The sequence below is a fragment of the Miniopterus schreibersii genome (genome assembly GCF_964146895.1).
Source record: "Miniopterus schreibersii genome assembly, chromosome: 2".
In the NCBI taxonomy this organism is placed as follows: Eukaryota; Metazoa; Chordata; class Mammalia; order Chiroptera; family Miniopteridae; genus Miniopterus; species Miniopterus schreibersii.
Genome location: NC_138102.1, coordinates 6,586,302 through 6,606,564, shown reverse-complemented (window position 1 = coordinate 6,606,564; position 20,263 = coordinate 6,586,302). Strand labels below are relative to the sequence as shown.

At 47.3% G+C, this 20,263-nt stretch overlaps 1 protein-coding gene across 6 annotated transcripts in view; it reads right to left on the bottom strand.

Moving 5' to 3' along the window:
• Nucleotides 1–705: 705 nt before the first annotated feature.
• The window catches only part of TENM3 (teneurin transmembrane protein 3), a 613,031-nt gene continuing 593,473 nt past the window's right edge, over nt 706–20,263 (bottom strand). For all 6 annotated transcript variants that reach the window (XM_081130530.1, XM_081130532.1, XM_081130534.1 and 3 more), the window contains 4 exons: nt 13,642–13,938; nt 8,879–10,490; nt 6,221–6,351; nt 706–4,195 (listed from right to left, as the gene is read on the bottom strand). In XM_081130530.1, coding sequence (XP_080986656.1) covers nt 3,440–4,195; nt 6,221–6,351; nt 8,879–10,490; nt 13,642–13,938 — 2,796 coding nt within the window. In that variant the 3' untranslated portion in view covers nt 706–3,439. The remainder of the gene's footprint in view (nt 4,196–6,220; nt 6,352–8,878; nt 10,491–13,641; nt 13,939–20,263) is intronic.

Below are 20,263 nucleotides of genomic sequence, written 5' to 3'. Positions count from 1 at the left end.
ATCTTTGGAAGTGCTTGGGATTGGGGTTAATGTGAGGTGTTTATAGTCAGGTGTTGGGCTATGTTCAGGTCTGGCACTTAAGACCACAGGCAACTATTTGGCACTGTGTGGTGACAGTCATCAGTTGAATGCAGCGTTCACAGGACAGCCCAGAAATCTCGCTCTTAAAACGGTGTTTTTCTTCGCATTCGTGCAGACATTACTTTTAAGGAAAGCAGCGTAGAAAATGAAAGTAGGAATCTGCATGCATTTTTCTGGATTTTCCTGGTTTGAGCATGTTAAACTCTAATTTGAAGAGAAAAAACAAATCCTAGACCAGTTTGCCAAGTGGAGTGACCTGATTCTTGTTGGATCAACATGTTATCTGCCTTTTCAGACTAGAATCAGAGCCCTGGCCCCCCAGCCTGGAACCGCTGAACCAAGCACCCCAATCAGCCGGTTTCCATGTAGATTTCAACATCTCCAGGAGGCTGGGAGCCCATCAGGCCCGGACTGATTGTTCTAATCAAGTGTTTTAATTAAGCACAGCACTTATTGCCCTGATGAGTGAGAGAGAGAGAGAGAGAGAGAGAGAGAGAGCGCACGCATGTGCCCTGACCGGGAATTGAACCGTGACCTCCTGGTTCATGGGTTGATGCTCAACCACTGAACCACCCCAGCCGGGCTAGCCCAAGATTTTTAAAGAACTGTATAAACACACACACATTGGGTTGGCTTTTATTGGAATGCCTAGATGCAATCTATAGTCATCAAGTTATGGAAAATTCAGGTCACATAGAAAGTTAAGAAGGCAAATGAAAAGAACAATACAAATCAGACAAAATTTACATCTCAAAATATCATGAAAGCATTTCGACTGGCTTTGCCTAAAATACTTTGAATATCAATTTCTTTTTCTGTAAGCTAATTCTGTTCATTATACAGTTCCCCCACACCCCCAGCTCTTAGAAAAAGGTCTTTTGTTTACATACTCCCCAAGGTCACTACTTCTTGTAAAAGCATGTCCCGATCACAAGTCTTTTTAGAAAGAAATAGGCTCATTATACCTACTAACAAGACACTAATTGGGTTGATTCGACTTCATCTAAAATAAGCACCAGGAGATACTGTAAATCTGTTAGTTACGGGGCCAGTGAGAAGGACCGGTCCATGCCGAGAGGAGGGTTAGATAACGACTGCACTTCTGTCATGTGGTACAAGCTTCTCATGGTCAACACATCAGGAGCATTTCTGAGAATTTAGACTCAGAGCCTATTTCAACCAAAAGTACTAACAGCATGCTCAACACAGTCCTGCGGAGACTCCATCCAACAGAACTGCAAACACCTAAGTTAACAGTTAAAAAATGAAACGGAAAACAGAGCCATGTTTATGTGGTTTGAAATCTCATAGTTTTCTAAATTGGGGCTTCATAATACTTGCCAAAGGATTCCCAGGATAAAAAATATTAATGCTAATCTGTGCTTTCATTCTAATAAAATATCAGCATTCATTAGAAGATTAATTACTTCGGTATGCTCTACCAAATACACAAAGACAGTAATAGCACTGATACTGTAAATTCAGTAGCTATTTCGAAACTTTCCCAGCCAATCTGTTTAATAAACACGCCTACTGTGCAATTTAGAGTATGTGATACATACAAAGCAGTTAGAAAATTATTTTCAATACATCACTTGAACCTTTATATTTTACGACATGTTCACTTGCTATATCTGATCACCATTGTACATAGAGGAAAACAGTGTGTACTATAGCTCAATGAACTGAGAAATATTTTCAAAAAATATTTTTGTGGCTGAATTTAGTGCTCACGAAAGAGGTTTGCGAGGGCAGCCACGCTGGCCCAGAAGCGCAGACGCGGGCTACGCTGGGGCCCAGGCGCGGGCGTGCGGAGTGCACGCCTGTCGGTTCACCTCCAGCTGGACCTGCCGCCCCGGCTCCCCCCCAGAGCAGAGGCTGCCATTCAAACCAGCTCCCAGGGTGGCTGGGGGCCTGTGGGCTTACAGGAGCTTTTGTCTCTCTTTGGTGTCCCTCTTGGTGACCCCAGGGTCCAAAACCAAGACTAACAGAGTGACCCTGACCTACTCCATCTGGCTCTCTCCCCGCTGCTGGGTTTCTGCTGTCTTTCCTAGATCTCCAGACACATGTGTATGGTCAGGACCACATCAGATCCTTTCCTCCTCACAGTTTCCCCGGGGGCATCTGATGTGGTCTCTTGCCTCTATCGTGAAATGGAGCTTCAAGGAACGGTAAAAACCCTGTGGTTAAATTACATCAACTCCCCACTGACTCTTAGGGGCGAGAGGGCAGCTGGAACACCTCCTGCCTTTTGTTTTTTCATATCTTCCATTGCATTTCACCAGCCTTAGTTTTCTACTGTGCCTCTCAGCTGCTATTGGCGAGGACACTGGCCTGAGAAAGAGAAGGAAGAGAAAGGAGCAGTTGTCTGGTTAGCCACCCACTGAGGATTGCACTGTCCTATCCGTCTAGTGATAGAAAGTTGCACATTTTTCAACCTAATACAAAAATATTAACACTTCTGGACATTATAGGCATAAGTCGTTATATCTCTACAATATAATAATTTATACTGTACAGCTATAACAGATAACAAAAGGTGCAATCCTTTTAAAAAAATCACACAGTTCACATGTTTTTATCATTTTATTTTTTAAGTATAAACTTTTTAAACACTTTACATAAATTAACTCCTCTGAGACTAATATTTGATGTACAGTAAATTGTAATTCATATAAAAATCCATAAACAACTTGTCTCACATAATTTACAAAAAAATCAGGGTTTCCTTTGCTTATCAGTGACAAGGATTGTTATTTGCCAGTTTTTTTTTCCCCCAAGGCAAACCTCCAGAGCATTGTAAAATGCATTATGAAATCCCCGCGGGGCAGGAGTCACGTGTGCCGAGGTCCTTTTACAAAGCAGCACAGGGAAAGCAGTTGGGTTGTCTATAAACTGTCATCTCGCCCCACATGTGACAATTACCATCGACATAGATCCCATCCTAGGCAGACTACTTCCTCGTAAGCAAAGGTCGACAATTCGGTGATATTTGGAAACACTGTACGCATTTCTACCCTCGCTAAATACAGTGCCTCAAAGGAACAGGTGGCCCAGGGCAAAACGTTTAGGCCATTTTTCTTTTTTTTTTAATGCGTTCCTTTTAGTAATACCTTCAGTCCAACTGAGTGCAGCGATATGCATATGTAAACATATTCTTTAAAGCCGATCACCTTTAAGGTCATTCAGAAAAGGGGTTCTGTGTCTGTGTCTGTTCGTGGATTTTTTTTTAAATTTTAAAATAGCAGACTCCTTCTGGCAGAAGGCTCTTCCGTGCCGGAGAGTCCCAGCGGGCTTGTGCTCCAGGCGGGTCTGTGCCACCGGGGGCGCGCGCGCGGTCCCGACCTCGGAGGCGGGGTTACCTCTTGCCGATCTCGCTCTGCCGCAGGAACTGGATGTTGTTGGCGCTGTCGGCCAGCTCGGGGTACTGCTCCACCGACAGCACGTAGTAGCCGTCGTAGCCCTGCACCTTGCCGGCGCTCAGCAGCTGCCGCTTCTCGCCCTCCGTCCAGAGGCGCGCGCCCTCCTCGCCGTCGCGCACCCGCTGCTGCTCGCGCGCCCAGGCCCGGGCGAGCGCGCGCTGCCGCGCCTGCTCCAGGATGCGCGCCTTCTCCTCCTCCAGGGTCATGCCGTAGCGCACGTGCAGCGCCAGCGCGCCGAACTGCATCTCCACGTCGGCGAACCTGCGCGTCCTGCCGTTGACCACGGTCGTGGACTGCGACACGGTCACGTTGATGCCGTTCTCCAGCGCCTTGCGGCCGCTGGTCAGCCGCAGCGTGCCCAGGTCGCTCTCGGGCGTGCTGGTCTTGATGAAGTAGTGCGTGTCCTTGCCCTCGATGGTGAAGTGCAGGTTCTCCAGGTAGAAGGCGCTGTTGAGCACGGCCGCCACCTTGATGCAGTCCTCGTTGGCGATGTTGAGCACGTTGGTCTGCACGCGGCCCTGGCTGACGGCCAGCATCACGCCCTTGCCGATGAGCGACTTGACGGTGGCGAACCACAGCCAGGACGGCGCGCCGCCGCCCCTGCGCCGGCTCACCTGGACCTCGGCCATCCTCCCCAGCGACAGGAAGGCCTTGGCCTGCCTCGCCACTTGCTGCTGAACCCCGAAAATGGGCTGCGAAGCGAAACAGAACGGGGGGGGGGGTTAGAGAGCAGCTGTAGCGCTGGGGGGGGAGGGGGGCAGGAGCCCGGCTTCCTGGCCGCGCTCCCGCTCCTGACAACAAAAGGGGGAAGGGATTTGGGGCACAGCTCCAAGGCATTTATTAAAACCACCGCGGGTCCTTTGGAGACAAAAAAGGCTTACAAAGCCCTGGGTGGAGGAATGCACTCAGATGCCCGTCCCTCGGGCGGATCCAGAAATGGGTTTTGAAACGCAAAGAGAGGTAACTCCATCGCGTATTAGTACAGAGGTTTTAAAAAGTGTCTCACTGGGCAAAATATTCACGTTGTAGCTTTTCTCTTTCCATTTCTGGATGCCCCTCCCCCCCTTTTTTCCTGTGTCTGTCTCATTTGCGGCACACAGCTTATCAGGGCCTTCATCCCAGCAGCTTTCTGCATGGAGCAGCCGGGGATGGGGGTGTTCAGGGCCAGATCGCTGTGTCCCAAGCCACGCTCTGAAGTGCCTGTGCTCTCCTTTAGGTAGCTCTGTACCCTCTCCCGGTGACCACGATTTCTATTCAACTTCACCGGTGAAACTGCAGAACTGAAATGTGCAAGGATGAGTGGGACAGCTGGAGATGAGTACTTGCTACTTTGGGAAAACATTTACTTTTTTGAGACTTAGGGACACCGTCTACACTGGGGAATGGTTTAAATCAGGGGCATCTTAACTCAGCCATTTCCTATACCACCAGATGTTTGTCTGGCCAGTGTTCCCCAAATGGAAACATCTGTTTCATTCGCAGCAGTGAAAGAAACATTTGTTTTCCCGCACTTGGGGCGGCCTCAACGTCTTTGTGGGCGATTCCCTAAGCTGTCCTTATGGTGCGTGTCTCTCGACAGAGAACCTGAACCGTATTTAAACGGCGGCCTAGGAAAAATGTTGCCAACTGCATTTGTACAGTAAGGCTTAAGTGTTTTCAGACATGTTGGAAAGTCAGACACAATAAGGAGGTGCTTGTTCAAATGCACCAGGAAACTTCAGAATCTCTTCATGGCACGTTATCAGTGTGGATATATTTGCAATTAGAAATGGTAAAATGGCTCCCAGGCCCTGGAAACGGACGGGTTTTTGCTTTTTTAAATGTAAAGATGACATCTGAGAAAGGAATTGCTTTTATGTTATAAGACATGTCCCAGAAAACAGAGGTATTGACACTATATATGCCCTGTGTGTGTGTGTGTTTCAGTCATGGCTGCCTTTTCTCTTTGTATCTGCTGAAATGATAGGAAATTGCTCAAGGAGGGGGGAAATGAATCTTTCTAAGAAACTCTGTACTCCCATCTTATCGTTATGGGGTGACCCAATTTCTTGATCTTTAATTATTCTTGCTTTAAGCTAGAAATTCTGGTGTTTCATTGTACATTCCTTTCTGATCTTTGAATGGTGGGAATTAAAAGTACCATTTTCTGAAATGACAGCTTTGACTTTGCAATTTTCCATTCTTTTTTTTCCTTTTTATTTCTCAGAACAGTTACAGGCTTCCTGATCTGTTATTTTCAGGAAAATTTCCATAAACACCCAGTTGTAGGGGGAGCCTTTGGTTTCATTTTTAATCATTTCCCACGAAATACTGTTAATATTTTTTAAAAGGTGAACTTTGTGGCATTGTTTGTGGGCTGCTAATGTGCAATATAGATCCCTTGCCCTCCTGTTTGTTGTATCATAGCCTTCAGGTCCCAAGGGCCATACATAGGCTTTGATGGGGCTCTCTGTAGAAACCTTGCACTAAAAAGTGAGTTTCTGCATTTTATTACCTTTTGATAACGTCTTTTCATGTTTTTATTAGCATCACTAAAAACAGATCTACGCTTGTTTCATCGGCCCCTGATATGCTGAACACAAATGCAGAGGGAAGTGTTGTTTTCCTTCCCAAAAAGAGTCAAAAATTAAAAACTGTACAGTTTGATTAAATATGGGTAAACTAGACACAAGTAAGCCATTTATCACCTTTCTATAGTTTTGCCTTTCATTTCTTACCGGGATATCATCCCACTGCTGACTCTTCACAAGTTCGTAAGAAGGCTCTGTTAAGTCAAATTTGGGAACAGGGAATCCAGGAATAGCATTGTGCAGATGGAAGCCAAATGTCACCAGCCAGCTGTTAACATCTGGAAGGAGAACGTTCCAAATGAAAGGTGTTAGAGTTTATCCTGTGCTTTCATAAACTTAAACTCTTACCTTAAAGAAAACCCCGAATTCACAAATAACCACCAGAAAAAGCACGTTTGCTTTTATCCTGCAATTCAAAGCCTACTCCCCGTTGTCAGACGTGAAGACAATAACCCCAACAGCAGAACGAGGGCTGCAGAAAATGCGGAGCAATAGACACGCACGTAGACAGACCGAATGAACTGTCACGCGTGCCAGGTTGCATCCTGTGTTGGTAATAGTGATGGAACAAGGCAATAACCATGCGCAGCAGCAGGGAAGAGCCATGGTTGTTGAAAACAAATGAAATTCGTTTTGTACTCAGGAAAGGCTGGTCTTAAATAGCGGTTGTGCGTTACTGTCTTTCAAAAGTGGCTGCCCAAGGATATGTGGAGTTCCACGACCCACTTTCTATTAATAAAGCCCTTAAATATTGAGAGTATTAAAATCAACAGTAGATGCCTAATCGAAGATGAATGCCGAAAGCTGGCAAGACTGGCCAAGGGCGCAGAGACTTTCTGATTACCATCAGTTATGACTTCAAAGGCTCGCTGTGCACAGGTGGAAACAAACTTTTTGGGGAGAAAACCTGGAAACCTTTAAAATGGTATTTTAAAATATTGCCATGTGACTCCAAAAGCCATTAAGCTTAGAACAAAGCTTTTATTCTGTTCTGGAGGTTATAGTATTGCAGAACTGCCCAGCAGGCCAGCAGCCTTATGGGTACAGTTGGCTGTAGATTATTTTATATATTAAGCACATAGCTGGAAAATTTGAAATTGCATTTCACCTAATATGTTTTATGCGTTCCATCTCTCTCTTGATGTTTTTCAGAAAATGCTGCTGTGGCATTCCCTGCAGGCCACGTTGCTAGGAGAGGGTGGATTCAGGAGCTGCGGGCTTTCCCGCCTTTCAGCCAGCCCCTGTCAACACCTCTTAAAGAGCCAGTGGTTAACTGCTTGTCAAAATGATGGAGAGTCACTTGTTTCCTATTTCCTTCTCTAGGGCACAAACTCTCACCTCATTGCCAGGCTGGCAGGTCCTTTATCAGGGTATCACATGGCTCTAAAATCAGTGGTATTCTCCTTCTTTTAAATGGGGGTAGTAGCAGGGGGTAGGATAGGAAGTGATATCTATCTATCCATCTATCTAGTATTTGGAGAAAATTCTTTCTCACCATTGGTGGAGTATTGAAGGCAAGGGTTCTCCTACTATGAACAATGTCTGCGTAACAGATCAGAGGGCCTTAAATTTGAAAAGCATTTGCAGAATAATGGGACATGAATGCAGATGTGTACTGAAAACCCCTGAAGGAGAATGCCGTAAGGGAGTGGTTGAATTAGGATCCTGAGACAAGGGACTCTCAACTGGTTCACATGGAAGAGAGCTATGAACAGCTTCAGGAAGTCTGGAAAAGCAAGAGTCAGATGTGAAATGAACAAGGGGGCAGACTTTGTGAGCCACAGGGAGAACTGAGAAAACAGACATCTTGGTACACCTCAAATACTGAGCAAGAGAAGAGACAGCCCGAAGGAGCATGTATCTAACACAGGCAAAAATGAAACAGAAAGACTCCAAACTAAACCAAAGCAAACGAAAAACAGGAAACATAAGTGTAAGTAAGTTGGCTGACTGTGGCAGTGAAATTCAGGAATGAAAAGTGGAAGCAGAAGGATTCAGTGTCCTTGGAGGAGGGGATGAGTGAAAAAGTAGGCTACCCAAGGGTACAAGGGTAGAGCTTGCTGGGGGTTTTGTCTGTTTCTTATCTCAGCTGTTCCATGGTGGCAGAGGTGGGATCTGGTGTTTTAAACTGGATCGTGCACTAAACTTGGAAAGATCTTAAATCTATACCCTGAAAATTACTCCATATTGGCAGGAAAACTAATGTGTCAATTAGTAGTGCCAGAACTGCACGACTTGGCAATAAAGATGGTAGGATAAGACGACGGAAGGAAGGTCAGAAACAGGACTCACTGGCTAAGCTACTAAATGATGGGAGAAAGTATTCCTTTGCTGTCCTGAGGCGATGGTGGTGCAGAGAGAGCTGAACGCCTCCCTGGGGCGAGCTGGTGAGCTACACTATAGTATTTCACATCTATCCTTTCCATTAGAATGACCATGACTTGTCTACAAAGCCACACTACTTGTAGGAGAGGAGGTGGGACTGGAACTCTAATTTGGGGACTCCAAGTTTGGCATGTTTCTGCGTCTCCACATCACTTCCCTTAAGTGATTGGATTCCATTTCATTTCAGAATAGTGTGGTCTTGGGCTCTGGTAGGCAGAACAGGAAGTAACGAACTGTGTCTCAGTTTCCCTTTTTGGTTTCTCTGTGGTTCCATAGAGAAGTAAATACATCTAAGAGGTTAGGCATTTGATTTTGCATGAGTAAAGTATCAAGTTAAAGGAAGCGACTCCAGTGATTTTGTGCATTAACCTAAGGATTAAAGTAATTCAGTACTTGGGAAGGAAATGGAATTATGCTTACCTGTGATGTAGTCTTTCACATCATGGATTTTGCTTGCAGGGTTGTTATTCCTGAACATGTACAGGTTAAAAGGAGCCGGGTCCTTCCCAATTCTCCTCCAGATCTCTATGTCAGGTGTTGTCCATCGTCCTGCCAAAATGTCGTAATCTCTTTCTCCAAAGTGGATTAGTTTTGTCAGTGGGTCATACAGTCCCCCATGAAACCCAATGACCAGTTGAAAGTCAATATTGGAGTCAAAATAGATCTCGCCGTACGCGGTGTACTGAATCTGTTTTAGCATAAGCCCATTGCTACTGAAAACAGCCAGGGGTGTCCCTGTGTTGTCTGATGCAATGTAGAACTCGTCCCCGCTGCTGATTTCCATGGCAAAGAGATGTCCTTGGAGATCATAATAGAGGGAGGTGATTTCTGAACTTGAATGGTTGTAGACATGAGTAATCCTGGTGGGGTAGGTGAGGTCAGCATAAAAAAACTGCAGGTGCTGTCCCAGGCTGGTTTTGCTAGAAACACGCCTTCCCAGGCCATCGTAACGGTAGATGACTGTCCAGCCACTGCCTTTACTGTAAACTCGCGTTAGAAGCCCCTTGGAGCTGTACTCAAAGATCTCCGTGCCTCTTTGACGCAGGAAACCGTCTTCATCCAGCCGATACTGGACGTCACCCAGCCGAGTGATTCTGTCCCGCAGGTCGTAGCGAAGGGGCGTCAAACGGGCACTGTTACTTGGGTTCAGCAAGTGGAGGTTCCCGTTCAGATCATAGTTGTAACGCCACATGATCTTTTCATTCAGGTAAACTGTCTGGAGCTGCCCGTCAACATCATATTCATAAGCATACTTGGTAGTGTTGGCAAAGGGCCCTATTTTGATCTCTCTCTTGGTCACCCGACCCATGTTGTCATACTGAATTGTAATCCAGTACATGAGCGACCGGAAGATCTCGTACTGGATCTCCTTGATGCGGCCGTGAGCATCGAAGTGCTTTGTATAGGTCATCACCGCCGTGGAAATGATCTGGTTGATATCATAGTATATAACTCCGAATTTCCCAAACTGCTCGACTTTGCCAGAAATGTCATCAAACTGGTAGAGGTCGATGGGCAGTGGAGTCTCATTGATGACACCCTGCATGCTGGTCACTCGGAAGCTGTTGTCGTAGCTGTAGTCAAATCTCGCGTTGACCATCCCATCCTCACTGAAGCGGAAGATCTGCCTGTCAATTAGGGGGCCAATCTGCCTGTATCTAATGGTGCAGATGAAACCGTCGCTCTGGAGGTTTACTGTTTTGAGGACTCCCGCCGTCTCGTCGTAGGTAAAACTGACCCTCGTGCTATCGTACAGGATCTCCGAGAGCCTGGTCTGCCTCCTGTACTTGAACAGGACCCTCCGACTTGTGCCCAAGAAGGCCGTCTGCAGCAGCAGCCCCTCCTCGTTGTAGTCGGTGATGACGGAGGCGTTGCTCTCGGGCGGGTTGTAGATGTTGCGGTAGTAGCCGATGGATCGGATGGTCTGCATGGTGTGGCGAGCCACGCTGGGCATGGTGATGGCGGAGAGCCGGTCCCACAGGTCGTACTCGAAGATGTATTGCCGCTGGCTGTGCAGCAGGAGCACCATGGACTGCAACGAGAGGACACACCGTTACTCGGTATATGCCGGGGGGAGGGGGGGCAAAAGCAGGTTTAGTGACCAAGGACGCAGAAACACTCTGCCCGAGAAAATGATTATTATTTTCATCGAGTTATCCTTGACCTTACATGTCGCTAACGATCCCCTGCCTAATTGGCGTGGATGCTTAATTGTGAGGGGTCCTGCAATTAGTGGCTCAAGATTCAGGGTGTGCTGCTGGTGGAGACTGTGCCGCTCCTTCCCAGGCACTCCCAGCCATGTGGCAGGCCGTCCACGGATCTGGGTAAGTCGTGCAGGCGCGGGCAAAGCTGCCTCAAGACAAGGTTTCAAGGAGAAAACAGCATAAGGGGAACGCGGTGGTGTCCACAGCGATCGGTTATTCAGCAAGGTGGCTTTTCCCCCTCATTGTATTGAAGAGCCACTTAAATCCTGGTCTGATTTCCAGTGGATTTGGGGGGAGGGGCAAAGCATTCACAATATTATTTTCTGAAAAGGAGACATAAAATTAGCCCCCAATTGATGTGACTACAAAGCGTCAACGTCAACAAACACTGCTAAATGAACCACGCGGTGAGTGCGAGCCATAAACGCCCTCAACAGAAGTACGGCCCTGGGTGCGGTTTTTTGTTTGCTCGTTTGCAAGCCTTTGCCTGGCATCTGTAACAACAATGAAACCTACAATGTGAAATTTCCGTCTGTGAGTACCAAGTCTGTTCTGGACCTCAGGTGCTGTGAAAACGGTTTCTGGGCTACACACTGCTTTGGTGTTAAATTACGAGGTGAATAAATCTATAAACAAAAATTAGCTTTGCTTATTTTGCAAGTACCTGCAGGACAAAAGACGTGAATTTTTTTCTTCCCTCGAGGGAGCTTCCTCTCCACCCTGTCAGACCAAGGGGAAGGCTGCAGAAGTGGGAGGACCCTCAGGTCAGCAGCCCCCTGGGGCTTCTGAAACGAGTAAATCCCCTGCCCACCTTCCCTTGGTCTCCCTCTCCACCATCCACCATCTTCAGAAGCAGTTTGTGTGACTAGCATCTCCTGTGGGCAGGTCTGGGGGTTTTTACACAGGCTGTGAGGTCAATGTCCCGGGCACGGTTCCTATGGTTTGCATTCTCTGAAGGGGCCTGGACTATTGCCGAGTTCACAGGAATCACTACAGAGTTTCATAGTCACACCTGATGGCAGTTAGTGAAATACTTCTTGCTTTCCTATGGTCGAGTTTTGGCTGAGTGTGCCCATCCTGGCAAGAAAAAGGGGACAGTCTGGGTGGACGTTAGGGATTTTGGAGAGATGATGAATAACATTTGTTGGCTCTCTCATGCCTGCGGATGCGTGAAGGTGATCTCAGTTACTGCTGGGGTCACGGGCAGTGACGTGATCCCTGGATGCCCCTGAACATTTTTTCAGCCACATTATGATCACCGCTATCACCGTTTGGGCTCTGGACAGTTATGTTCCTGGGACTCTTCTCTGTAATGAGTTTAAGTTGGGAAAAGCGTTCCAGAGCGAAGCAACAGTCCTCTCCCAGTTTCTCCAGGAGAAGCCGTCTCGGGGCTGGTTAGGCTGGAGGGTGAAATGTTTCCTAGGTGTCAGGATCTGTTCCCAGCAAAGTATGTGTGTAGGGGGCTTACTCTGTGGTCTCTCAACAAGTAAGACGTCGAGTGACTGGCTAGAGTGGGATGGTCGGTTATGGAGGGAAACTATCATCTCAAAGGCGTGGACCGATATCTCAGGGGTGAGTCTCTCCTAAGGAGAGCACGAGTGGGTTTGCAAGAGGAGAGGTTGGCAAGTAGGGTCCTCGCTGGAAGCATCCAGGGCTGGGGGGCTACCTGAAGCTGATTCTCAGGGAGACCAGAATCAGACGGGATGGCTCCCATGCAGGGGTGAGGCTGAGGGGTCGCGTAGAACAGCTCTGGTGACGGACAAGAGAGTGTGAGGTGCGTGCAATGATGTGGACGTGAGCTGGAGGCCAGAGTTATTCCGCGAGAGGCAAGCAGGCGTGGAGGCGGGACTGCTGAGAGGAGGGTTTGTGGCTCAGGCTGGCGGAGCGTGCCCGGAGGTCTGAGAGGTACCAGAACTCAGAACCGAATCGGTTCCCAGGGCTGTCATTCATTTGAAAGGCAAATGAAGCATCCCGGGAATACGCTCTTCTTCGGCGATCACATTTCTTAAGAAAGGAATTACAGGGAGCCGGGCGTTTGCCTTGCCCTCCCTTTCTCTTACCTTCATTCCCTCTCGGCCCCGGCCGCTTTGCGCACGCGGGACTCGAAGTCTGTTTTGATATCGTTCGTTTGTTCACTGCTCTTAAGAACGGGGAAAAGCCCGAGCGAAGATGCCTGCCTTTCATACTCGCAGAAAAGGGGAGAGGCCACGGAGGACCTGAAAGGTGGCTTTCAAAAAGCAGCCTATTTTGGCTAATAACGCGGAGACAGGATCTACGCGCTCTTTACGGTCACGGCGCAGCCCTGCCGGCGGCAATGCAGGCCTGACGGAGTTCACCGTGCCGGCGTCAGGCGCTTTCTTAAATGAAAGACCCAGCACGGAGATTATTGACAAATGACTTACAAGCTCAAGGTGTAATTTGCGAATGTTGTCCATGTACAAGCTTGGCAGGTGGACAGTATTAGTGCTTGTTTGTTTATAGCATAAATCACTTAAAAGGGTCCCAGACAGTGGAACCTAACTAAGGAGAAAGTGCTTTGCTAATGCAGAAATTCATCACCTCTGTACGAATGTGACTTACATACTGACGCTGAGAATAATGAATGGGCCTCAGTCACACATCGCCTTCCCCCTGCCGTAGTGCTCTGGGCGAGTGCTGAGAAGTGCTAGTCACTGCCTCCCTATTTTTTTTTTTAAAACCCTCCCCCAAGAATATTTTTTCCATTGATTTTTAGAGAGAGTGGGAGGGAGGGAGGAAGGGGGACAGAGAGAGAAACATCGATTTGAGAGAGAGACACACATCAACTGGCTGCCTCCCACACATGCCCCAACCAGGGCTGGGGATCAAACCTGCAACCCAGGTACGTGCCCTTGACTGGGAATCGAACCCATGACCCTTTGGTCCGCAGTCCGATGTTCTAACCACTGAGAACACCAGCCAGGGCGCCTCCCCACTTTTCCTGTGAGTGTGCAGACATACCTTTTCTAAGTACGTGTAACTCCACGTTTTACCATCGGCAAAGACCCGAGACACAATCCTCCCCTGTCCGTCATAATCCACCTTCTCGCTGGTGGTTCCTCGCTGGATGCTGGCGATCTGACCCGTGGACGAATAGGTGACATTGACGGCCATCAGCTTGCTGCTCGGCAGCCAGAGCGTTGGGTGCCCCGACGTGTCGTAGGCGATCCTCAGCAGAAATTTACGGTGGTCGTCGTAGATCTTCTCTGTCTTTGTGGTTCGATCAAAGTCAACGGAAAGGAGGTTTCTGCCATTAACCTGTTAGAACACAAACAAGATGATGAAATAAATCATGCTAATCCAGCTCCAGTCCCTCGTTACCCTTCAGGGTCCCCACCATTGTTTAAACACCGTTTATGGTGATTGATTTTCTTTGTCAGTAAATTAATTTAGCAACTTCTTGGGTACAAGTGCGAGGCAGTAGATTAACTGCTCCTTTAAAAGGTTTCATTAAGCAGAAAGACAGCCTGGCATTTATTCAAAACCTTTTCAATTAAACTTTGTAAACTTGAGCAACTGATAAGAAAAATACACCGAAACGTATTTGCTTTAGAGTTTGTTCAGAAGATAAGAAGGTGGGGAATAGGACATCTCTGTGAACTGCTCAGAGCCCCTGCCCCACGAGCACTGGGAAATAATTGCTTAGTGGATTAATCGTGGCCATATTAAATGAAACAGTGGTAAGTGTGACTGTAGCCCTGTGCAGAGCAGTTAAGTATAAGCTGGAACCCACATTACCGTGAATTATTAATGAGCTGAAATAGCAGGAGGTTACAAACACGATCATTGCTTTTGGCCAAATGCTGAAACGTTACAACTTTTTCGGATGCCTTTTTCTTGGATAACATCCAGTTAATGGGCAGGGATTTCAGGTCCTCCACTCCCACATCCACAGGGCCCGAGTTCTGTGATTAATTTACAAATCTGGCTCCATGCTGCTGTGACAGGGTCTCTGCGTGGCCCTGCGCCATGGTCAGAATCTCTAACCACGTTACAGTCTGTGACCCAAGGCGCACACAACCCAGCGGCCCGTCACTGCCGCGGGAATGTGGCCTCGGTTAAATTCTACTCTACAATGGCCCACAGTGTTCGCTCGGCCTGGGGACCCCTCAGAGTGAGGCGAGGGCTCCATTCTCTGGTCGGCTATGGGGCGGTGGTGGCTTGAACATGACAAAATCTTGTTAGCTATTTGGATTCTTAAAAATTAAGTGGGAAAATCTTAATTTTACATGACCATGTCCTAGCTAGAACCTTCAAAACGGACATCGATCAGTTATACATGCTCCCCCCTCCCCACTCCCCACGGTAGGGCAAAGGTAGGTTTATAGTTGTGAGTACACGGAACAGAGTTTATTATTGATTAATTACTGTATTATTTTCCATACGGACAACTGTGAACCTACTTTTGCCCCACCCCATGTATTTGTAAATATACGCGTATGTACATATATATTTATGTAAAATGTGGGATAAAAACCAATTTGTGCCTTCTCTCAATGACATTAAACAAGTCCCATGAAGAAAGATTCCTTAATCTGAATCTTTCCAATCAGCCTTTTATACGTGAACAACATTTTTGATGCCTTAAGAAGGGGTTTTGCACAATTCAAGTGGTTTCCCAGGGCTCGTGCTTCTCTGATGGTGATCCAAAAGGAGAAACCCCCCAGAATGCTCAGGCTTGCCCATGTGTTCCTTCCTGAGGTTATTCCAAGCTGGGAACAGCCCTGCAAGGCTGGCTGGAGTTTCCACGGACCACGCGGCCCTCTTGCCCCATCTGTTCGTGTTTTACTTGGTGTGCATTTTAATTTGTATCTCAATTCTTTACTGCCTTCCTCGGCCCTCCTTTATCCCTGCAATATTTCCTGTGCTTAGAGCATAAGAAACAGACCTGGGGCCCCTGCTTTCACTGCCCGAGCCCTGCACCCAGGCCTCCGATGTTTTTCTTCTATCCAGACAAATATTGTAAGTGCTGCCTTTCTTGTGTCCTCAGACTGAAGTGGTGAGGTGAGCACTAGGACGTGGCCGTGGTTTCCCCGCACTCCCAGCACCAGCCAAGGTCTGAACTATTCTTACTTTTCTAGACACCAGCCACTGTGATTCTACACGTAAAATTTCAAAAGATAACTACGAAACATATATTTTTTACCTCCCCATCATCCCTTCCAAACATGTCCAAACTCTCTGCTCCAGGTTGTAAATGAAGCGCAGACGTCTGGGGCATCTCCATTCTAGGACACACTTCCGTTTAATCACACCTTTATGACGTCACGGCAACTTGGCAGCCTTTTTTTTTTTTTTTGACAATCATAAAGTGCTCGCATGGTTCCATGCCCCAGTGGCCTTTTAATAAATATTTTTAATATAAAAATATCAAGTTAAATGAACAGTTCACCTAAGATGAAAAAAAAACCCCTGACATCAGATCATTGCTCTACCTACAGCTACAAAGAAGCGAACCCACACGTTGGGTCTGGCTGAGCGATCACCCTGAATTCCTTTGTGATGTGCATACTGCGTTTCTTTCAAGGAAGCGCGGACCCCCCCCCCCCCCCCAAGATTGTGTCCTGCACGACTGTGATTAATCACAGCGGGCCTTTGACACCGGAAGGGGAGCATCGTTTGCCCCATGGAATGCTCGAGAAACTAAGGCACAAAGACACTGAAACAGCGTCTTTAATGTTTAAGACACAGAGCACCACCGGATCGTAATCATGTATTGGGAACGTGACCCAGCGGCGGGAGGGCGGGCCGCTCCTTACCCAGCATGCTCGGCGACAGCACCAGGACTCCCCGTGTCCCTGTTGGAACAGGACTGGGCTGCAGACGGCTCTGTGTCTCCACACGTCAGCGCGTGCCAACTGCTCTGGTCTGTGGCACTCAGATTAAAGTGAGAAACGGCACCGCACGACCGTGACCGGCATAGTGAGGTTTCAACAGGCCGTCATGCTCAGGTCTGCCTTTACACACACTTGGCTGGCAAATCTTGAGGATTTCTTTTTAAAGTAATTGACTATTTTTTTCCTCTAAGCATCTGAATTCTGGGCATGTTCAGAAGATGAATTTTATTATTAGAATGGCACACATTTTTTTGGTAATGGATTAGAGGCTGGTTCCAGAGTCCACCCCTGACGGAAATGAGGACTGTTTACTAAACATTATAATATAAAGACCAGCAACTATTACGTGTCTTTTTAAAACAAATTTAACTACAAATGGGTAAGTGAAGGAACTGTCTTATCTTCATTCTGCTATTGTTTCCCACATCTCTGTCACGATTTCATTTGCTGGTTACTTGCTACTGTATCCACCCCCACTCCCCTTAGCAGCATTGTTTCACAGAAAACGCTTTCATGTGGCGAGTGTCTTATATAATTTCTTTTTCTCACATCCGGCGTTAGGGTTGTTTACAGCGGTCAAACATTTGCAAGGATGAGCTATGCACACAACCCCTCTCTTGGAGAGCTAGATGCGATGAAATAAATGACCCACATCATATGCTTGGCTTCTCCTTGTTCCTTCATTCATTGAATAAATATTTGAGTGGCCATCCCGTGTCAGGCACATCCCTACAATGAGGTCAAATAACTTGAAAACAAAAAGAACTTCCTGCTAGGAAATAACGGGAGGTGAGAGAGGAGGCATCCTCCGTCTCAGGAAAGGATGGGATGCGGGCGGGTGGCTTTTGTGCTGATCCAGGTGCCGTGGTGGCCGCAGGTCTCCTGTCTCCTCTCTCCCCTGTTTTGCAGGCTCCAGGTTCAGTCCTGAGACCAGGTTTTCCCATCATCGCTTTCTCCTTAGAATTCCTCTCTCGGAATCCACCGAGGAATGAAATTAGCAGTCGGAGCTGGCACATCCAATCTTATCTCGAAAGTAAGAAACCCTTCCCTGTGAAGCCGGCATTGTCTCCGAGGGCAGCCACGCACACCGGCGGGGAATCTCCCTCCAGGGCGACCGCACAGGCCACTTTAAACAGTGCGTTTTCTGAAATGTGTCGCTGCGGCCTTGCGTTGTGGTCTTGCTGTTTTGAAGGAAACAAACACCAGGCCTGTGAGCACCAGTCTCTTCCTCCCCAAAGAGAGGGATTTTCTTCATTTAGAATCAGACAGAGAACAAGTGACTGAAGATCAGATTTCCCCTCTTCCTCTATTCTTCCAAATTTCTTTTTATGTCTAAAAAAGCGTTACACACACACACACACACACTCTTATATATAAAAGATAAGACAAAAATCATCACAAAGAACAGTGGTCAACATGTTCTACTGTAAGTTTCTGGGCAACGTTATTGCTCTTTTCTTCCCTCTTTCGGCATTTTCCTAACCAATGACCATGACAGCTCCTTCCCATCCCTCTTCTGCGTGTGTCTAAATGCCCGGCGTCTGGGTTTGGGTTAGGAATTCACAATTGGGCCTTTTGTTTTCAAAGTACCTTCCCATTGTCTCAGGTGATTCTGTGCAATGGTGGGAAACAGGCAGGGGAGGGTGAATTTCATTTATCCACAATACAGCTCTATCATGCCTATATCATAAGCTAGTGTCCAGGTTAATATATTCCTCAGCCCGTGAGGCAGACATCACGATCTAGAGAGGGAAAATGAAGTTTACGGATGTTAGGATTTTCCCTGAAGGTTAATTGCTAGTAAAAAGTGGAGCCCGATCTAGAACCCGTAGTTTCTGAATTGCAGGTTGAGGCTGTGTCTATGGGGAGCATGCATGTACGCGGTGTCTTTGCATATCTGATGCAGTGAGCCCCGTGACCCAGACCACGTGCACACTGTGCCTGCTTTAGGGAGAGCTCAACAGGATAAGGCCTTGCACTGGCTTCTGGTTTGCAGTGGCCCAAGGAAGGGGGGGTTCTGGGGAGAAGCAGAGAGGGGTGCAGGCAGCTACTGAGTCCCAGGGTCAGCGGAAGGAAAGGCAGCAACAGCCCGAGACCCCAGCACAGTGACCTGGAACACGTCCGAGCCTGTTTCCTGCCCATCACTTTCCCTCCAACCCTAATCCTTCCTGTTCCTCCTAGGGTTCTGCTTTTCCTTCTTCTCTCACCGAACTGACGTCTCCCCAGCCTCCCCAGCTCCTGCCTGCCTCCTGATCCGTGGGGCTGGGCCTCAGGCATCCTGCTTGCACAGCCTGGGTATGGGTGAGGATGGAGCATATGACACTGGCTCCAGAAGACCGTGGATCAGAGTCCCGAACACCTGCCTTGCACCTGAGTGGAATCAGGACATAACCCGTAAGGTGCATACAGTATGTATGTGATCTACCGATTCTTTTTCCACTTCCATTTCTTGGAAATAGAGACAGTATTGTAGTAACTTTTTTTTTTTTTTACCCCGAACGTTTGCTAAGGTAAATAATTTTGGACTGTTATAATAAAAATTTAACCATTTTTTTTGGTGCAGAAAACATTAATGGTGTGCTCTGTATTTTGTTCCCTCTCCTTGATTTTAAGTACTTTTGTTTAATTGCAAGGAAAGAAATTTTAGGAATAGTTACCTAGTTATCTGATAAACTAAAATCTGTTTACTAATGGAAAGAATGAATCAGGTTCCGCTTACAGTGGTCCGAAGGTGGTTTTCTTGTAACCCGTGTTGTAGTATTTAATCTATGTTGTCTTAGATTAAGTACCAAATAGGTGGCATCAATCACAGCTTGCTTCCGAGCTGTATGTGCCTCACGATGTGGAGGGAAAGAACACCTCACCAGGTGATGCAGAGAACATCATGCAAAGACCAAGTCCACCAGCATAATCAGAAATATCATTACATTTCTCCTGAAAATAGTATAAATCAATAGTGAGGAGGCAGCGGTTAGGTTCTGACGTCGATACTCTCTTATGTGACCAAACTGCACTTTAAAGACATAATCCACCTTTCCATGGCCAGCCCACCTCTTTCAATAGAGAGAGTGGAAGGGAGGAGGGTGGCGGGGAAAGAGTGAGAAAGGAGGAGAGGCCCAGCCGTTGAGCGTTGACCTAGGATCCAGGCGATCGGGGTTCGATTCCCGGTCAGGGCACATGCCCAGGTTGTGGGCTAGGCAGCTGATCAATGATTCTCATCATTGATGTTTCTCTCTCTCCCTCTCTCCGAAATCAATAAATGTATATTTTAAAAAAAAGAGAGAAAGAAGGAGAGAGAGAGAAACACCAATGTGAGAGAGACCCATCGACTGGTTGCCTCCTACAGGTGCCCTGACTTGGGGGGCCCAGGATGGGACCTGCAACCCAGGTAAGTGCCCTTGACCAGGAATCGAACCTGTAACCCTCCGGTGCCCAGGCCGACGCTCTCACCACTGAGCCATGCCATCCAGGGCTCAGCCAATTCTTAATTAACTCCATTCCCACGTTAGGAAGCCAATGTCCTGAGTGGGTGAAGGAAAAATCTAAGATTTTAAAGATAACATTAATAAAATAAGAACCAATTGACATCTGGGCTATTTGAGATTATGCTACCTGCAATTTTCTAATTCCAGGGAGAGATTATTTTTAATCTTGGAAAGACTGAGAAAAACCTTCTCTCATATAGCGGCTTTTATGTTGAATGCTCGGATGGCTTGACTGTTGGCTAAGGGTCGCACCCAGGGGCA